A 20,529-nucleotide genomic window follows, 5' to 3' on the forward strand; every position below is an offset into this window, starting at 1 on the left:
AATTCACTCACGTGAGATTTTTTTATCCACCTTCCACACATTTTCTCCTAGAAAAAGGTTAAAAAATTGTTTAGGCTAAACATTTCTTCTTTCACTCTAATAACTATATTCTCCTTGAACTGTGCTTAGAATCCAGCCACTTTTTCTGCTTCCCCACATAGGCTGCCATGGCTGAGTGTGCAGGCGTGCTTCCTGAGGAGTAGCAACTGTGTCAAGGTGGACCAAAAAGAGCATTATCAATACCAATCTCTCCTCTCTAAAGCTAAGAAAGTTCAACCACCGTTGACAGGAGACATCTGTACTGCAGACAAAACTCCTTTCTTAAGCATGCCTGGGTCTATTTTAAACTAGGTCAAGTGAAGCCCACCCAAGGAGCTTCCTCTGTGAAGTTAATAGTTCAGTAGCCATCATATATTGTCCTTCAGGTTGCTACTGCTGCATTGCTACTCACCAACAAGATAAAATCAACTTTGATCCAAGCAAATAAAGTGGAAAGTAACTGCAGTGTGGATACTCCCTTAGTGGTGCTATTTTAAGCAAGCTCAGCTACAAATCCCAGAACTTCTGGGATCCTGCTGTTACAATCAACAGTGAATGCCTGTCAGCAATAAAGACATTGCAAATATCACCAGTCTTTTGGAGTCTTGGTAACTAAAATGAACAGGACTGTTCATGTCATTATTGCCTTAGAAGCCCATATGGCATTGCAGCTGGAAGACTTTCTTATGGCTAGAAACAATAGCACTATGTTTTGTTTTCAAATAGCATAAATTATTCCATTCTGCACAGTGAACAAGTGTGCAGAGAAGTGCTGGTTGGACCTGACTGGGTCCCAACTCTACTTTGTTACCAAAGAGCCCAACGTGCAAAGGAAGATTGTTGCTGTCTAATATGCATCGTGGATTAGAACAAAGGCAGCAATTACAATACAAATAATATTTACAGATACATTTGCAATTCTTGAACCACATTTACTTTATGATCTTCATAGGTTACTCTATTTGGTAACTCTTGCAGGTGCCTGTGGGGAAACTCTGTATCTGCAAAAATACCCACCAACAGATCTAGCTTTATAGATTTTAAACCAATGATCTATACCTTGATAAATAGCATTTGCTTTTTCACTAGTCATTTTCTGATCAAAGTAATCGCCCACCAACAGATCAAGCTTTATAGATTTTAAACCAATGATCTATACCTTGATAAATAGCATTTGCTTTTTCACTAGTCATTTTCTGTTCAAAGTAATCCATCATCTGTCCAGGAAGAGTACAAAACTGAAGGTTTGTTTGGTTGTGTTGGGTACAGGAACACATAAGGGGAAGCAAACAGTAGTTTAAGGTTCTGTTTTGACAATTTGCTAATTCCTAAGGCTTTGATGACCAATTCACTTCCCTGAAACAGAACAAAATAGCTCCAAGCTATAGCAGTAGGAATAATAGTAAAAGTTATGGAATTGCCAGACTGCAATATGTGAGAGCTGTGTCTTGCTTTTCCCTTTCAATACCTCGAGATTCTTTATGCAGACATTTTGTACTAAGTATTAAGCTGGGAACAACTGATGCAGAGACAGTTAGAGGAGATTTTCTGGTAAAAGGTGGATATTTTGTTGCCCTCTTTAGAGCAGGATTTTTGCAGGACCCAAAAGAAAAAAAAAAAAAGGTTTGATATTTCTTAATCTAGAAAACTCATCTCTTTATTTAACAGTATAGAAATAATTTTTTTAACAAGTAGGCTGCACTTGAATATCTAGACATATCAGGTGAATATTTAGAAATGGCAGGTGTGTTTTTAGAAATCAGCATAAGCTGATGAATCCTTAAAGAAAGAGTAAAACATTCAACACTTTTCCCAATCATTACTCCGTCTGTTAGCTCTACTAACAGATTTGTAGGTGATGTGAGTATAATGGTTATGTTTGATCATTTCCTCATCTCTTTTTTCCACAAAAATTTCATTTTGTATTTCAAGCTTGGCTGAAGCAGATTCCTGAGCTATTCTGTCTCCTCACTCTTAAGGATAGCCCGACAGACCTAAGACCCTCTTTCATATCAGGGCAACTTTATCAGGCTCCACAAGAAAGTTCATTACATCATATACCCTGCTCAGCCCAAAATGCAGTACCGTTACAAAAACACTGCAGAAATAAAGACAGTGGGTTATGGCAGCTATTTCTATACACTTTGAAATGAGACTGTCTGCATTCAAAAGAATGATTTCTGTTGGCAGTTATCCACTGGTTGGATACAACTGTATAGATGTAGAGGTGTCCCTGGAAAATATCAGCAGTTAGACCCAACACTGAACAAAAGAAATCACTCTACACCTGGCATATATGGCAGCATCACCTTCCCTCCTACTCTTACTGGCATTCAGACCATGAAGTATATTAAATCTGGAGGCTAACAGGAAGAAAGCTGAAAAGAGCACTGGAAATACACCATCAGGAAAGAAACCTTTCAGAGAAGAACAGCTCAAGTCTGCAGAAATAACCAAACCACTGTACAGGTAGTTTAGATCAGTCACAAAGGGTCACATTTCCAAAGCTTATACGTGGCTGAATTGGGCTTTTCTGCCCAAAGTAGCAGATGAAAGTAGAAACTGTGCCCACTAATCATTTTCAAAAGAGGAAAAACAATGTAAATGGGCAAAAATCACTTGGGCTGCCTAAATCTACCAGAGGTATATCAACAAATGTTTGAAGGAATTAATGATGGAAATTTTATGTTCCCAGAAAGGGATCTGAATTGATCCTGGGGAACGCAGAGAGAATTTGAAACCACAGCAGTCTGTACTGAGCTGAAAATTCTAGCAATATCCACACAGTCCTTAGCACTGTCATGTTTTAAAGCACCAAGATTAGCTTCAGTGAATATTGTTGCAGCTAGAGATTACTGACAAATGAGGCAAGTGCAAGCATAAGGTAAGAAGCACGGAGAGTCCTGCCAGAAGCAGAGAAAGGGGAGAAGGCAGACAGGCTCCTCAGGGATGCCAGGGCTCCAGGGGGAAGCACTACAACCACCCTCTTCTGGTTACACTGTGTAAAAAGCATATCAGCACAAAGACTGAGCTTTGCTGCTCTTAAAGTTGGCTATGATTACAGAGGACTAATCTAGAAGATCTCACAGGTCTTCCATATTATGTGTTCTTGTATAAGCAATCTTCTCAAAGTTACTGCACTCTCTGATTACACATAAAACACTTCAGGCAGGTATTTTTGTGATCCACTGTTACAGTGAAGTATATAAACAAAACACATTTCAGCAGGGAGTAAGTTCAAAAATACAACGGGTCATTAGTACCTATCAGTCCCTGAAAAACAAGTGATGCCTTGGCATTATGTAACTTTGGAATCAGAATATTCTGTTTCCTCAGCCAAACTACTCACTGACTAGCACTGCCCACCTTGGGAACTTTGATGTCACCACGCTGACCTCTGGCACATACATTGCTCCAGTTTCCTATCCCATCAAAATCTTTCTTTCTATACTCTGGGTTTATGCCAGCAGCAGTTGACAGTTGCCTCGGACTCAGTTTTAATTATTTTCTACTATTAGACTCAGATTAACAATGAGGATGTGAGATTGTGAGAAAGTTTACCATGCAATTTAAAATTGATCTCAGATCATATTCACTTCCGTGAATATTTCCATTTTGAAGAGAGGAATGCTTACCTGTTCTGGTAAATAACCTCTTTTAATGAAGTCCAGGACCTCTTGGCAGAGCTCGCTGCCTAGCTGGCAAGCAGCCCCAGATTCACACTGAATTCCACAGAGAAGAAAACGCCAACTTTTCATCATCAGCAGGAAAGCTGCAGAGTACGAGCTTTCCACTTAAATTACCATCCCCTCCTAAATGCCAGCTCAACAGATTGCAAGAAAGAAGCACATACTTCACACTCTGCAAGAAAATTGTCCGGTGTAAGTTTTCAAGCATGCTTGGGAGCCAACCAATCACAATGTTTTGTCAAATTCTGCTTCAGACTGAAATTCAAGCCAGAAGAATATTTACTAGAAGATGTTAAATTTAGTCACTTAAAAATGTTTTCACACTTAGGGCCAAATTCAGCGTTGGCCGCCACAGTCAATGAGAACAGACATGCATCCTCTCTGTGCCTTTGTTGCAGGGTCCCGCTGGGCAGAGCACACTGTGGACTGCGCTTCTCCGCTTCCTCTGTGCAAAGAAGAGCATGACCCCGCCTGCGACTAATTATCACTTGTTATAGACCACAGCAAACTGCTGTATGACAGAGTTAAGAGGCACTGCCCAAATCTAGAGACAGACCAGAGGGACCATGATGCTAGACTGACTTCTCTGTCCCACGGAAATATCACACCTGGCTGCTTGAAAAGGGATGGGATGAAGGAAGAGCTAAATCCGTAGTTTTTGACCCAAAGAGTTTTGTGTTTGAAGAAATCCTTCCTTACTCTTTCTGGCTGCAGAAAAGCCCCTAACTGAATGCAGTTATGTTGGAAATAAGATGCAGGATTTAGCATACTGATCTCAAGGAAAACTTAAGCCCAAGGACTTTTTAGATCCAAATAATGACTCTTCAAAAGTAATGTGGAGGAAAGAAAGCAAAACCTACCCTTGCATGTCTAGAGAAGCCTCACTCACCACCACCTGGCACCAAAAGTCATAGCAGAGGTCTTATAGCATCAAAGCTAGGATCGACAAAATAGTGTGGAACTTCCACACTCTGCGACAAAGATTTTGGGGGAAAATCTCAATATTCAACCCAATTTTCACAAACCTCTTGGAATAAAATACAAATCCTAAAATTTAATGGTTTTCTTAATTGAAGTAATACGTATACTATATACACTTTAAAATGAGTATTTAAAACTATATAACCAATCTCTGAAAAACTGTAGATAAATGAAATAATTAATTTTAAGCGTATATATCATAATCTCAGAAATGCTTATGTTTAAAAGCAATGTCTTTTTTGCAATTATCTGAATCTATCTTTTCCTTTGTTTTGACAGATGCTCTTTTAATGGACAAGTTCGCAAATCATGTTGAGAAAATTCAGGACTATTTTAAGGCAACTGATGCTCATCTTGCTTTTTTACCTTCCAGAAGGTTTTCCATGTTTACATTTTGGATTTCAAGGGAATCCAACTGCTTAATCTCTTCTCACCTCTTAGGAAGATTTCCTTCCAAGGAGATAACCTACAGTGCTCCTAATTAGCTCTGCAAATGGTCAAATGGATTTTTCTTGAAGTGACATGGAAATTTTCTGTAGACAGAAGCATGGAGAGAAAAACCTAAGATATCAAAATATTTTAAAAGTAATTTTATATGTAAACTTTATAACTAATAATTTATCTTTATAAAATTTATCCTTAACTTTAATTCTTTAATTTCCTTTTTAATTTGCTCATTATTTAGGGAGGGAATCACACAACCAAACTAGACAGAGCCATTTTAGATACTATAGGGTGTCTTGCCTGCTTTCCAGCTGCTGATCGGAAAGGGTGTGGATCTCTTCTAAGTTCTACATTAATTCTTAAGTCCTTTCATGCTCCAATTATTTAAAAAAGATTAATTTTATAGGGCATTCTTTTCCTAGTGTCTTCACTCACATTTTTTTAAGAGAAAATTGAGAAGTTGTCTTGCTAAAAAAATCACTAAGCTATAAGCCATATATAAATAAGAACAAAATTGATGTATTTTGGATGTTAAACTGTTTTCCTTCTTGGTGCTCAGAGAGAAATTAAGAATGCATTTTGCACTTGAAAATTTGATATTACCTCTATATATCAGACCAGTGCTCCATGAAAGTTGGAAATTGTGGCTTGCTTTACCGTTTTTTTAAAAAATGTTATTCTACTGGTAATAGAACATATGACACAGTGGATTTTTGTATTGACAAGTCCTGGCCAAAACCAACAAAACAAAAGAAAAAGTTTTCAAAAAGCTCTGCAAAATGTTTATGAATTCTAATCCTCAGCACATGAATAAATACATCTGACAAACTGCAGGGTACCTCACAAAGGCCTTTCCCAACCTTTCTAATTTGAGTTCAATTATATGTGTAGTGTTTAGAACGGAAGTTCATCTTACCAATGTTTTTAAACTAGGGTTGCACTACATACCACTGTTTGTAAAAGTGAAAGGCAGATAATAGGTTCTAATTATCCTATTAATCACCTGTAAAGAATTGCATTCAGGGAAGAATGCATCCACAAATTACAGTAATTGGTTGTTTAAAGAAAAAAGTTTTTTTCTGTCCTGAGCAGAACATGCTTGGAATTTGCTGTGCAAGTTCATGAACAGTATGCTGAAATCAAGCAATGTATATGCTGTGGGCCATGTGGTGTATATTGCCATAAATCTATAGATGTCAACAGATGTGTTGATTTCTAACTGCTAACTAGGTATCAGACTTCCTCATTAATGTCTGCTCCTCGGCAACACCTTTACTTATTCTTTTAAGCCAATGACAGTTTCTTATGGTAGTCTTGGTAACAACATCCTCTCTGGAGTACTTTTCTTAGCAGCCATAGCATATTGTGTCTTTGAAATTATGCTGCACCAGACCATTTGATGCATGTCCCAGAAGAAAACACTGTAAGAGCACATCAGAATAATGCTTATTCCATGAGATGTCTCAAGTTATTAAGGAACATGTTCTTTTACAAGTGAATTAAAAATGGTTGCACGGTTATTTCTGTCTTCGTTCTCAGCTAGTGAATTTTTGTCTCTCCCAAAATTTACTTTGCTATATTTTGCAAACAGATAGACTCACAATTTATCTAATTTCCTGGTCTCTAATTACTCTAAAATGGAAGAAAGTCTTTATTCCAGTACACTTATCCAATTCCTTTTTCTCACAATCAGTATTTTATCTTGGATAATTTCAGTGACAGCAGAAATAGTTGGGTGTGATACAGTGTTAAAACAAAATAAGGCAGTTTTCATAAATGGGTAGCACCACCAAATGGTCATAACTGGATAGAGGGACCCAGGCACCTACACATAGGAGGACACATCACATCATCAGCATCATACCATTCGCATTAGTCCCAAAACGGTGCAAATTTCAAGGAATGAGTTTAGAAGGGCTATGAAAAGCCACTGATGTCATAAGTTACTCTCCTAGGGAAGATGACAACAGAAATATCAATAAGAGTGCTCTGGAATGGCAGCTAATCAGGAAAGCAATGTTGCATTAACTAAGATTGTCAAATGCCTCAAGCTGGGTTGCAGAATCCATATTTCAGCTGAGTGGCTTTTTCAGTAGCACATAGCACCACACTGGAAAACTTTCCTCGTGGAGCTTGTCAAAGGTGACAGTAGATAAAACCCAACAAAAGCTTTTTTTCTCCTTTTTTTTTTTTGTGTTTACATTTCTGAGACTATCTTTGAAAAAGCTAATACTTTAGTCATTGTATGTATAATGTAAAAAATAATAAGCATTAAAATATTGTTCTTGATGTGTCATAAAGATGAAAAGCAAAGGTTGAAAAGAACACTAAGAGAATCTTTCTATTCAACATCCATTAGAAGACATGTTATTTCACCTTATTCACATAGGTATGAAGTCTTGAACTGGAAGGGAACTGGCAGACTAGCTTGCAATTTGGCACTAATACATTTGATTGGATGGATTATATAGCTATTAACACTTCCCCAGAGGGGAAAAAAAAAGGTAACATGCTGTACTTTATAACAAGATCTTGCAAAATTCACAATTTATGGTAAAGGCTTTTGTCCCTTCATAAATTATTTTGGCTGCACGTTCAGCAAGTTTGTCTTCCTTAGCATATCTATAGAAGAAAAGCTATTTTCTAGTGGAAAGCAGAAAAAAATTCACTAATATGAATGCTTATCTTGCATTTGTGTACATAAATGCACATACTCATATTTACTTAGTCTTACAGTCTCCTCTCAAAAGTTGTTAAATAATATATACAGTGCTCGAAAAATCTTGGAAACTTCATTTAAATTACAGACAGATCAACCTGAATCTTCACTTTTAATTTTTTTTTTTAATCTTCGACACATTTTTATCAATGTTTCAAAAGTTAGGTGTCAAAATACTGAAAAAAATGTGCCTTTGCAATATCCAGTTCCTAAGATTACCAGATACTTTGCAAAAGACTTTTTTTTTCCACAATAGATGGCTTAAAGGTCCATTCCTAATAGATAATATGCACACCAATGACTAACAATGATGTCAAGTCTTGTATTCAGCACATCACTAAAAGCAATTTGGAGGTATTAAATATTACTCAGAACTGGGAATAATTTAGGCATATACTAAAGGATTTGTATAAAAATCCAATTTAGAGGTATTTATCCAAACCAGCTCATTTAAGGCCTGCTCATTTCTAAGTCATGTTCAAATTCCATGGTTTTTATGCCAAATGAAAAAAAGACTGACACCATTGTTACTAAAACAATATCAAAGATAGCAGCTCCAGCAAACTTGGATCATTCTCTCCACCTAGTATGATTTATGTTTTACCTCATTTCCTAAAAGGGCGTTTATACAGGCTTCAGATGCATCACAGATGGCAGTAAGGTCATGTCCTCCCTCCAGTGCCAGCACAACACGGCCATCCGCTAACTTCAGCAATTGCTTGGTTAGGTGACCAAAACCTGGTATTCAAATACAGTAGTGCAAATAATTAAAGCAGAATAGATGTTACAGGCATATTTCACATCTGGTGCATGACAACGTAGAAGGCTCTCAAATATTGTACAGGGAGCATAGGATTTACTTAGTCCAGTATCCTGTTTCTGACCACGGCCCACACCAGATGGTTTGGAGGCAGATGTGAGATAATGTCACTCATGCTGATCTCTCATTGCTGGAGATTAGTTGAAACATGTGGTTGTCTCTCTTCTTACCTTCGTTAACCGTTATCACCCTGGATTCTCTTGCTATTTGCATATGTGTGACATATACCTACGTCATTAGAGAGATCTGATATAACTCTGGTCACTTATTATTGATAGGACAAATTATATTTGTAGTTCAACTATAGTGCTATAATTAAAAATAATTGTGGGGTTTTTTTTTTAAATGAGATGATGAAATATTTTTTTATTTACAAATTGCTTCTTCCTTTGTATTTGGGGTTTCAGAATATAAAACCATGGACTGAAAGATAGTGGAAACATATGTTACCTCTTAGCTCCATCTTGAAGTGTTTTTGGAAGCAGCACTAACAACTAGATCGCTTATTTTGATTCGAGGTTTTGGTGTAAGTTGAAACTGTCCAGAACTTTGTAGCTATCTCTACCAGTATTCCTCATTCCTGACCAACAGTGTTCTAAGAAACCCTGCACCATAGCCAAAAATGATAGTACTTCATTTTCTGTGGTGATCTATAACTACACAAACACTACCACAAAGTTTTCATCTGTGATTCAAGTAAAATTAATTTATTGCATTTTTAATGACAAGAAAAATTGCATGAAATGTGTCGATTTGGAGTGAAGATTTTTGAAAGAATTTTTGTGGTAGTTTCCTAGGACAGCTATTGTTTTTGTTTAATCTCTTTTAAGCAACTAATGATAAATAAAGCTTTGAAGCTACTGACGTTAAATAAACATCGCATCTTGTTCTTAACTTTTCCACTTAGTCTGTAGTAGTTGCTCTACTGATGGTCATCCCTACTCATTCCAGTGCATTTCCTACCCTTATATAAAGCACTTAGAAGGTACCTGCTAAAGCCTGGGCTTCTATAAAGACAGGAAAACCCACATCTTTTTACTACGTTCCAGTGAAGAAGGCCATTGAAAATTAAAAACTTTAAAAATTACAAGCATATTTTCCAGCAAATTTTCCAAGACACAGATGTAAGGCTTGATCTGGCAAACAAGCAATCTCATGTTTAATTTAGTTTACATTTTAGGACTTTGTTAAGCATACATCCAACTGTTTTTAGAATAGGGACTTTAGTGATACCAGATTTGGATCATCTGTGCAGACAAAAAAACCCAAACCAACAAAACCTCCTCTACTTGCCACTTCATCTATAGATGATCACAGAACACTTGAGGTGAAATACTGTTTCCTTGAGCCACTGCACAATCTTCTATACCCTATAAGTACTGCAGTCTTGATTCTAGCAAAGTAACTACACTGTGGTTTAAATTACATAAAGGGTTGAAAAACAAATAAAACCTTAAACTCGCATTTAAACTCAACCTTTCCTCATGAAACAAAAAAAAAAACAACACACCGAAACCAAAAAAACCCCCACCCAATCCTCTCTACAAAACCCCAAATTTAGACAGGATAATAAAAGTGAAGGAAGGAGTGGAATGAGGATAACCTTTGATCTTTAGCCAACTTCTAGTTTCTTTTACCTATCGGATTTATTTCTGTCTGCATGTTACACATGAGATCTGTGGGTTCATAAGAGGAGAGTGCCAAGATTGCAAAGCGAGTCGTAGATACAGCATTTAAAGGAAATGAAGAAGAATGAACAGGCACAGGCTCCCCACATCTGTAACTCACTCTTTAGGTCTGTGAGGAATCCAACACCACTTTTAAGACAACATTATCCTTTGTGTTATACAGATTCTATGAAGGGAAAGCTCTATCATGTTTCCTCTGCACATTTTGAAAATTTTTTATGACGGCAAATATTGCTACCACCACATTGTAATCTTCTGAGGTATATGTGGCAATAAATGTAAAGACTCTTGCTATGCCTTTTTCTCCTTTTAGACAACCACACATAGCATAACACATAGACATTGTTACAATATTAGTTTGTCTACTTGGTTTCCTAATGTTTTTCCTAGTATTAATGCTATAATAATCATCCCTGACTGAATCAGGATGCAATGAGCCATACAGAAAGCATCTTTCCTAATAGAGATCATGGTAACAAGAAAAAGTGTTTCCAAGCCAAATTAAGATGATGGGGCCTTTCTTCAGTGTATTTACTGAAGTACTGAGAAAGTAAAGGTGACTTGCTAGAAAGTGAGGAAATGACTTTAGCCAACATTGCAGGTGACTGAATGAGTTATGGAAATTCTTAATAAAGAAACTTGGATCCTGTGTCACTGCAGCAACCTAGGAAAGATAATAAGTTTCTCAAGGAAATCCCCTGGAGTGCAGAAGTAAGAAAATGGAAAGAAAGGAATCTCAGTCAAATAATAGTTTTAAGATGGGCTGTAGTTCATGCCAAATAATTAAGGAAAACAAGAAGAAAATAGTAACAAGCACCATTAAAAGAATCCATTATCTCCCCTGATACAAAGAGATCAAGCACTGGCCAACTCTAAGGTGAGAAAGGAGTCAGATAAGCATTTTGAGTCCTGGATCTTTCAACTCTCATGAATTTCTAGAAATCAGCAGCAGTTCTTGGCACTTCTACTGTGTCTGCTGAAATCTTCTTGTAAATGTGCTCAGTGACTTTGTACTTCAGAGAAGTAGCAGCAATTTTTAAAATTAGGCTCATGCAGTGTGACAGGAAATTGTGAGAATGGTTTTATGCCAACTATTATTTTCATAATTTCTGTAATTTAAAAGTATCTGTTTCCTTCACAGATCACATATTTAGATATTCAGGGTATAACTTTGCAAAAGCACTTAACATTCATTTACCATGATCCTATTAAATATTATGATTAACCTTTGATTTCCACAAGAAACAACATTAAAACACTACTAAGCAATTCTGAAATTCCCACTCACCAACTGTTTTATATTTTTTGGACAAAAACCTGTGGGTGCACAACTGTACATTCAAGCAAAGACTAGATTAAAACTGTAACCATTTTAAATATGTTATGCACTAGAGACATAAATAACAGTATATGACCTGATATTTGCCCTCAAAGTAAAAATATAAACTTTCAAAACAAAAGTAACATGCAATTTTTAATTATACCCTTTCTCCTCTTCCAGTGCTATTATTGGAGGAGATATAATATTCAGACTTAAGTAAGAAAATATTCTGTTGCAGAAAGGCAATAGAAAGGAGAGAAAATGAATATTGTATTATACTACTGAGCAAGCTGTCAGGCTGTTATTGAAGGACACAGTGTGCTAATCACTTGAATTACCATCTAAGCAAGTCATTCATCTTTTAGTGGACTGATGTCCCAGTAAAGACTCAGGGGTTTTTTGTTGTTTATAATAGACAAGGTCCCCACACACTCTTTGTAGTTCTGCCAAGCAGCAAGGAATGGCAAGGGTGAGGCTTCTGCCTCATTTGACCAAAGTCACTGGAGCAACTGTATTCTACCTGTTCTTACTGAAAACCAAGAAAAGATGTTTAACCCTATAAAAAGATAATCCAGAGTTATTTCAGTTTTCTTTTGTTGTTTTTGAGGTACCTGAAATGGAAAGGGGGAAACAGAAGGCAGGTAAAACACCTCTTATTTGGGTCAGTTCCCCTTCAACAGACTCATTACACAACAATGTGTTGTGTTATGGCTAGATGAAGTGAAGCTAACAAGTCAGAGTTTGTATGTACAGCCTCCCATTTTGTAAAAGAAACATTTGAGAATGAAGACAACTTGTGAATGTTATTCTTTTCACATCTTTTCCTCAGCAGCCAGGGAAAGGAACCATATGGATGGGGTGCACTCCCAGCCAGCACCACAGCACTCTGTGTTTGCATAAACAGTCATATATGCAACTCAATTTGCTCGCCAGCAAATGTGCAAACACCCAGTTAGTGGGGACTAAACCTGCCTCAGCAGAAAAGAGACTCCTTCCCTCTCCACCACTGTGCATAAGGAGAGCAGATGTCTCCTGCACAGTCATTCTTTGGGTGATGGCAGGCTGAACAAAGCCGTGGTGCTGGCCCTTGCTCATTGGAGGCGGCTGGTGAAGGAACGAGGACACATCAACAATCGAAAGGTTGGCGAAGCTTTAGAGCTATGGAGAAAGCCTCAGCTTTCTCTGCCTCAAGAGCAGGGCCCCAACAGCTCTTTTGGCTTTAGTATCTTAAAAGCTACAACTCAACCCTAAATTACAGGCAGAGTTCTGGTGAGCTCCTCTGGATACTTGGAGCAGCCTGGAGAGGAATACATGCAAAACACAAAAACTCCACAGTCTCTGTCCTGGACCTCCAAGCATGTATTTAACTATTATTTACCATTTAATCATGTCATTGCTCACTAATTTACTTGAGAATGTGTTTTCCTCTCATTAAAACTGTTGCAATGATCTCTGCCAAAATTCTACCCACCAGTGTTCTGTGCTCCTTCCCTGTGGTTCCTTCGTGACTCTTTGATTAATTTTCATTGATATTCTTCCAACAATAGCATCTAAAATTAACTGGGTCAGTTTTTACATAACTTCCTGACTCACTAGGGTACGTGTCCTAAATAAATATGTCCATACAGGAGTCAAATGACCCTTCCAGCACTAGCAGGAGCTGGGACTTTTTGCAAAGCTTGTGTTCTATGATAAGAGAACACATTTTATTCTCAACTCTTAATTCAGGACCTTTTAGTCAGTCAAAACTTCATTTGGATTAAGTCAGAGGTTTGACTCAGTTGGCTGGACGTGGCCTTGAGTGAGGGGAAAAGGGAGATTTTAGTGCCAAATACATTCTTATGAAAAACATTTTCCAAATGGCTGAAATTACAAATGTTAGTGTTGAGGTACCTGAATTTAAATGGTACGTTTGGCCTCCAGGCATTAGCTGCTGATTTCTTGCTTTTAATACTGGAGAAGGAAGCTCAGTAACACTTCAAATTACGTCTCAAGCAGGCATTTAATTTAGATTAAATTAGACAGTAATTGTATGTTAAATAAATACCAATGGTCTCAGGAACACATTTTTTATGGATTAACAATTTATGTAATAGATGTTTTTATTGCATGCTTGCTAGGTCTACAGCACTATGCTTTTCATAATTAGCTGCTCTTTAGCTGCTACTCTGAACATAACTTATTAAATCTCTATTAAGTACATATTCAAGGATACATAGGATACCTCTTTGAAAGCCAAAAAATGCAAACCTGACTCACTACAGTAAAAGACCACCTTGACAATGCTCAATAAGATGGTTTATGTATCTTCAACTCTCTTGAGATATGGAAGTATCCAAGTGCGTCATATAGTTTGCTGCATTTGCTTAGTCCTTCAGGAAGGAGGAATTTGTACACCTTCACCACATAATGGCAGCACTGACCACTGGACAAAATGTTCCTCAGAGAAAATACACGGAGGAAGAAGACTCCTCCAAACTTTTCTCCAAATTAATTCATGCTAAAAATAAAAGGAAGTGATTTCTTTTGTAACCTGCATTATCAGGCACTAGGGATTGTGCATTCTCCAAGGAAAGGTCATAGTAATGTACGAAATAATGATGAAGTTTTTAGGGCTGTTACAGTGCTGTCATGGATTCAGAGGGAAAATATTCAACCACAGATTTCAGCTGCCAGAGTCAAAGGAGGAACCTTCAGATATTCTCAAAATGGCTGGATGATTTTAGCACTATTCTTACTACCTCTTTTCTCTGTCTCTTCCCTTTTTTTCTGTTTCCTCACATTCCCTTCCTCTCTACCCAATGTCACAGATGGCTTAAGTAATAATTTCTCCACTGTCCTGCTACCCCTGCCCTTTTTTTTTATTTTGCTTTCTATTTAGTAAATCCTCTACTAAGTAAAGCCAGCCAGGATGCAAGATGATCCGTCCAACAGAGTTCTTCACTGTTTTTTTCAAGAACATATAGCCATTCTGCAGCAGAAAGCAGAAGCCAAGAGACAAACTGTAGAATTTCAAATAACAAAGTGGCATTTCAGAATCTCGGATTCAGATCTCTCTGGAAAAAACTGTTGCTTCGTCTGTGAGGTGAGAGGATTCTCCATGGAGTTTGGGGAGTTTTTTCCTGGAGATTAACAACTCTCTAAAGGGATTCAGTGGAGATGGACTAATCAGAGTAATAATTATCTATGACGTCTGTTCTACGTACTGTGAAATCTACCAAGGTGATAATGCATAGACAAGTTGTCATGATAACTTCTTCCAAATCTGATCAAGTTGCCTGATTTAAACGGATATATAATATATGCATTTGATGTTACAAGTTACAGATGATTATATCTCCAAATCTGAGTCTAGTCTCAGTAAGGGGTTGCCAAAAAAACAAGACATCTGATAAAAAAATTAATTTAAAGTATGAGAAATCTGTGTCTAATCCACACTGGAATAAAAATCAGATACTACTATTGACTATCCAAATAAATCAGTAAGCTTGATTAAGTTTGGAGAAGTTTATTATAATGCTACTGCCCATAAAACCAACTTGACACATTTTTAAAATATGTAGGGTGAAGTTTCTGAATACAGATGAAATGTGGGTACTGAGTTATGACTGAAAACAATCTGATGGGAAGATCTAGTCTTATTTCTTTTTCTAACTGATGAAAAGCCAAGTCAGTTAATTTTGAATTGACACAGGAGACTTAACACAAAGGATCTAGTTTAAAGCCCATCACTCAGAAGCTCTGAACTGACTGCCATTTTCTGAAGATGGTCTACAAAATTCTGCCAAGAAAAGCAACACGGATTAAGCAATCTTTCCAATTTATACAGTTTCTCAGAGTCTACAAATTAGGGCTCTCACTTTATTTGCAGTCATTTATTGACCTTGCCACATCAACATATTGGATTAAATTAAGAGCTAGTTCCTTAGCCAGTGTTAATCAGCATTTACCATTATCTAAAGACCTAGCCTCCAGATGTGGATCATTCATCATTCCAAGACTAGCGATATAGATACAATAAGCATAACAGGGATAGGTTCTTTAGGTGGATAGCTTGATGTAAACACTCTATTTCCTGACAAATTTGGCATCAAGTCTCCTGGTGAACTCAGTATTAGTATCAGAGGTCTAGTGCCCCTCAGGATTTGGATCACGTTGTTTAATAAACATCATTTTATAAAATCAGAAGGGAATAAGGCAGTGCATTTCTAAGGGATTACTGTACATCTCAAGCAGTTATTCACTTTCCCTCTGGCCTTGTGCCCGTTAACCCCACCTGACATATGCTATAATCACCCAGAAATGCACTGCCTGTCACCACTTATTGAAAAGGTAATGTGTAAAACTCACTAAAGGAAATGGTATTGAAACTAGTTTTGGGGTTTGACTCCTTATAGTCTTCTGATTAATTGCAATTCCCAAGTAAAATACATTGAGCAACTTTCTATTATGCTGTTCTATTACAAAAACATGTAAGAATTAAGGATGTGATTTCAACCCATACAACAGTCCCTTTGTACCTCTTTGTACTATTAAAAGGACACACAGATGCCTTGAAACGGTGGGTAAACCCCCACTGAGTAAAACGAACTGTAGCTACCATTTGAATGACATAGGTGGCTCTATCCAGCCTTCTCCACAAATAGAGAAGTTATGTCAGAACCTTGTCATTCATGTTATTACACAGCAGAGTTTGCAGGAGCCTTAACCTGGTGGGAGTGCAAGAAACAGCAGGGAGCTGCATCGGCCTCAGGTGAAGGTAGGATGCATGTTCCTTTGTTCTGATGCACAGGAGGTGAAAATATATAGAAGATACTTTTATTTTCTGTTTACTCAGAATGAAATATATGACTCATTCTCATTACATATATGTACTTTTTTTAATTCTTTTTTCTTTTTTTATTTTGTAGACATTAGGGCTATGTTTCACTGCTGGGTGAATGAGAGAGCTTCAGGTACAATACAATTTGTGATCTTTAACAAGTTAACTGAAGTGGAAGTGCTCTTTGTTTCCCCAGAAATCCCTCCTCCTCTGCCTACCCCAAGAAATGCATATGAGAATAAAATATTTTCTTAGAATATTGAATATCTCGTCCCTATCTTTCCAGTCTTCCAACATACAGTTATCAGAAAGACCTTTCCTGTGAGCTCCTGCAGCCAAATGGTGACCCACCATTTGAGACCACTGGTGCTTCAGAAGCCCTCATGGAATTCTTTACTCAGTGGTTTTCTACCTTTTCTTAGAGAAAGTTATAACAATGATCATAAGACCTGGGTGAAAAATGCCTTCAGACTGAGCAGTCAAGGAGTACCACTTTCCGAATTTTCTGAGAGTGAGACGCAAAATCACTCCAGAATGACCTGATTCTGCAAGATCCATATGTAAGCAAATTACCACTATCTCTGCTGTTACCACAGCATGACAGCAGTATTAAGGGAGGATCATAAACCTAAAATAATTGGTAATCTTAATTGAACAACAGAAACATCAAGACAAACAATGACGTTTCTGTGCTACACTCAGGCCTAAATCCAGCTAACTAGTGTCAAGGTAATTCGAGGACTCCAGATGTTGTTGCAGCTGCAATAGTCATCTTAGTCACTCTCCTCAAAAGTGGGAAGTTCACAACAGGGCAAAAACCATTCATTCCACATTGAGATACTGTTTCTTGAGCAGCAACAGTAATTTCTTCTTCAGGGGAAAAAATACATCAGCTTTTCTAACTGGAGACACTGAAAGTCTACTAGCAGAATAGCTACTGTTTCTCCCTCAAGAGTTTTAACAGCTAGAAGTAAAATAACCTGTTGCCAGAGTTCAAAGCTCCCTAGTGGCTCTAGAATCCTAGCAAACAAGGTATACCAAATTGACACATCAGGATCGCATTTATTCTTCCTTTTAACGAAAGCTGAAGAGCCACAGCAGCTGAAAGCTTGGGCAAAAATTATCCAAACTTTGTAGCAAAGGCACTTAGAAACCCTGGACAATGAAGGTGTTCAACTGTCTCACTACAAATAAATAGAGAATCATGGCTAGGTTTCGCGAACGAAGATTCGGGTTTTGGGAAATAGAGAATATCAACAAGGAAAAATATCAAAATCAGAACAGTTCCACTCATTAGGGCAGGTAGTGGTCACTCTGGCAGAAAAGGATGAACATTTTAGTCATTCTCAGTTTTGGTCAAAGTGGTGATCTCATTTCATTAGAAAAAATGGTTGTTGAACAAAATTTTAGCATCTTCCCACCATTTTTACCTAAATTTTACTGCTGGACACTATGATAGAAGGAATTAATTAATTAAATAATATTAATTACAGAAAATAAAACATGGTACATAAGGGAATTAGAGAAAGGATGAAAGTGTTGGGTTAATCAAAGAGTCTGTTATTAAATAAGATGATAAATAAATACATTCATGACTAAAAGACAATAAAGGTATGTTAATGAAATTACTAGGTGAGCAAGAACAAAAATGACCATGAATAAGAAACTAAGCATTGTCAAAGAAACAGATTTTCTCATAACCATTGTCAATGGTCAGAAAGTAAAGAAAGCAGAGGTGGTTTATGATCTTATTTCTAGAATGGGATGCAGAGAACCAATAGTAGTCGCTCCTTCTAACCTTTCAGCTACTTCTATCTTCCCAGACCATGCCTTATTCTAATGGGTCATTACAAATAAACTCGAACTATTCTTCCGCATATACAAATCCTTAGTGGCAGTGGAAAAGGTGGCTTCTGTCTCTCTCCCAGGTGATGTATGACTCCATCTCAGGCTGATGAGCCCTGGCATATATGTAGTCTAACCTGTAACAGCTCAAAGATGGACTGGAAGTCTTTTGAAAAAAGATAACGAAAAAGAATTTTCTTTTAATTTTCCTTGTACCCAATGTGAACTCTAACAGTAAATCTTCGTGTTTATTTGAACACTTGAAAGGGCAGAATGCTCAGATCTAAGTAGAAAACATATCTGAGTACAAGACTTTGAGATAAGTAAAGGAAAATTAATTTCCAAACTGAAGATTATTTTTGGCAGTGATAGCTATTAATAAAACACATTTCTTAATGTGCAAAAATCTATACAAATCAGAGTAAGATCTGGATGTTGCTATTCAGGAGGTGTGAAATCCAACACATGCAGCCAGCAGCGCTGATACAGGTGTAGTTAAGCAGGTGTGTGGTTGCAGGCAGAGGAGGTTGTAAAAAAACACATTTTTTTTGATCCTATCCTGTTTCAGATGCCCCAGAAACAGGCACGAATAGTCCTTATGACCCCTTCAGACTCTGAGGTTTTTACTTCTTGTACATGCTGTACCGGGTCTTCCTGCACCCTCACTGTGCCTGGAAATGCTCAAGAGAAATTTGTTTTGACATGACTGTTACCTTTTCTATGGGACTACTATACAATGCATGCAATTTAATATTTATATCAGAGTTCTACCTGAATTTCTGGCTGTAGCTTTTTGTAGGCAGTTGCAATGCATAAGTGATCTGACAGTTGATGTTGCACATTGGAAAATTAGAAAACTAAAACCATTTTCATTTAATCTGAAATTAAGATTCAAGAAACAAGAAATTTAGGGCTCCACAGTGCCATTTTTGTATGACCCACAGAAATCACATTTTTTAAGGTTGTTTTCCGTGATAGAAAAATGGATAACAGAAAAAACCTGATATACAGCGGTATATAGGTATAAAGGTACAGGAACATGTATCTCCTCTATTTTTTAGCTTTAGACAAAAACTATGAAGTTGGCATTTACTGCTGGTTTATAGTTACAATCTGAACTCAGCCTTCTCCATGCAGAGAAAAGAAAAGGTCCAGAATAGTAGATGTTCATTTAATTAACATCTCTATCTTACAGCATATGCAAAAGGGGTGCATTGTGCAAGCAATCATAAACCTCACTTGGCCTAACTTCAGAGTCATTGACCTTACAACCCAATTCCTCTGTGCACAGTTGTTTTATGCAATTTCTAGATTTACTGTTTCAAAGAAAGAGTATGTAAACAATTTTAAGCAAAACTAAGGTGAGCAACTCATTCATCCTACAGATGGATGAAAGTTTGCGCCAAACTGGAAAACTTGTTGTGGAAAGAGTCTCTATTGATGCTACTTCCAGTGGATCCAGATTAAAATTCTTTAATTTTACATGCTGCTGCTACCTTAATTAGGAACGAAATGAGGAAGAGAGAAATGACAGGGTTTAGCAGTTCACTGGACAGCAGAGATTATTATAGGGAAATATAATACACTCTGCCAGTCCAAGAGTATTCCCTTGTCAGTCATCAAATGACTGCTACAAATAAAAAATTCTGAGGACTTCTCCAAGAAAAAGGCAGAATAGAAAACATAGCATAAATGTAACTTCTGCTTGCTCCTACTATAACTGTGCAGTATCTTAAATTCTTGATATTTCTTTTTTTTTCTGTAAACAAAATTTCAGGCTACATCTTAAAAAGTTCAATATGAAAAGAACACATATCACTTCCATACGTGTGTTCCAGGTGACGTCTATATGGCAACAGTGACAAATCCTTTCCTCGATGGAACACTGTAAAGCCTTTATTAAAAAATTTGACGAAAATGAAAATGTGTTATCTATATGAGCAGTGCTCATTAAAAATCTCAAAGCAACTGGCTCCAAGATGAATTTTGGCAAACTCTGAAGTCCACATGTGGGAGAGGCAACTTTAGCACTTAGTAAATACCCAACAGTCTGCAATTAATCCCGACAGATTCTTTTGGGATTAGCCACTTCTGGAGAGTTCTTGTACTCTTGAGTCAGCCTCTGGAAGCACCACGAGTCATCTCAATTGGGCTTTCAATT

General features: G+C 37.2%; 1 protein-coding gene across 13 annotated transcripts in view; it reads right to left on the minus strand.

Annotated features, from left to right (window-relative positions):
• HDAC9 (histone deacetylase 9) overlaps positions 1-20,529 on the minus strand; it is a 460,923-nt gene that overhangs the window by 21,675 nt on the left and 418,719 nt on the right. For all 13 annotated transcript variants that reach the window (XM_032684266.1, XM_032684274.1, XM_032684321.1 and 10 more), the window contains one exon: positions 8,477-8,610. In XM_032684266.1, coding sequence (XP_032540157.1) covers positions 8,477-8,610 — 134 coding nt within the window. The remainder of the gene's footprint in view (positions 1-8,476; positions 8,611-20,529) is intronic.

The sequence above is a fragment of the Chiroxiphia lanceolata genome, chromosome 1, assembly GCF_009829145.1.
Source record: "Chiroxiphia lanceolata isolate bChiLan1 chromosome 1, bChiLan1.pri, whole genome shotgun sequence".
NCBI classification, from domain to species: Eukaryota; Metazoa; Chordata; class Aves; order Passeriformes; family Pipridae; genus Chiroxiphia; species Chiroxiphia lanceolata.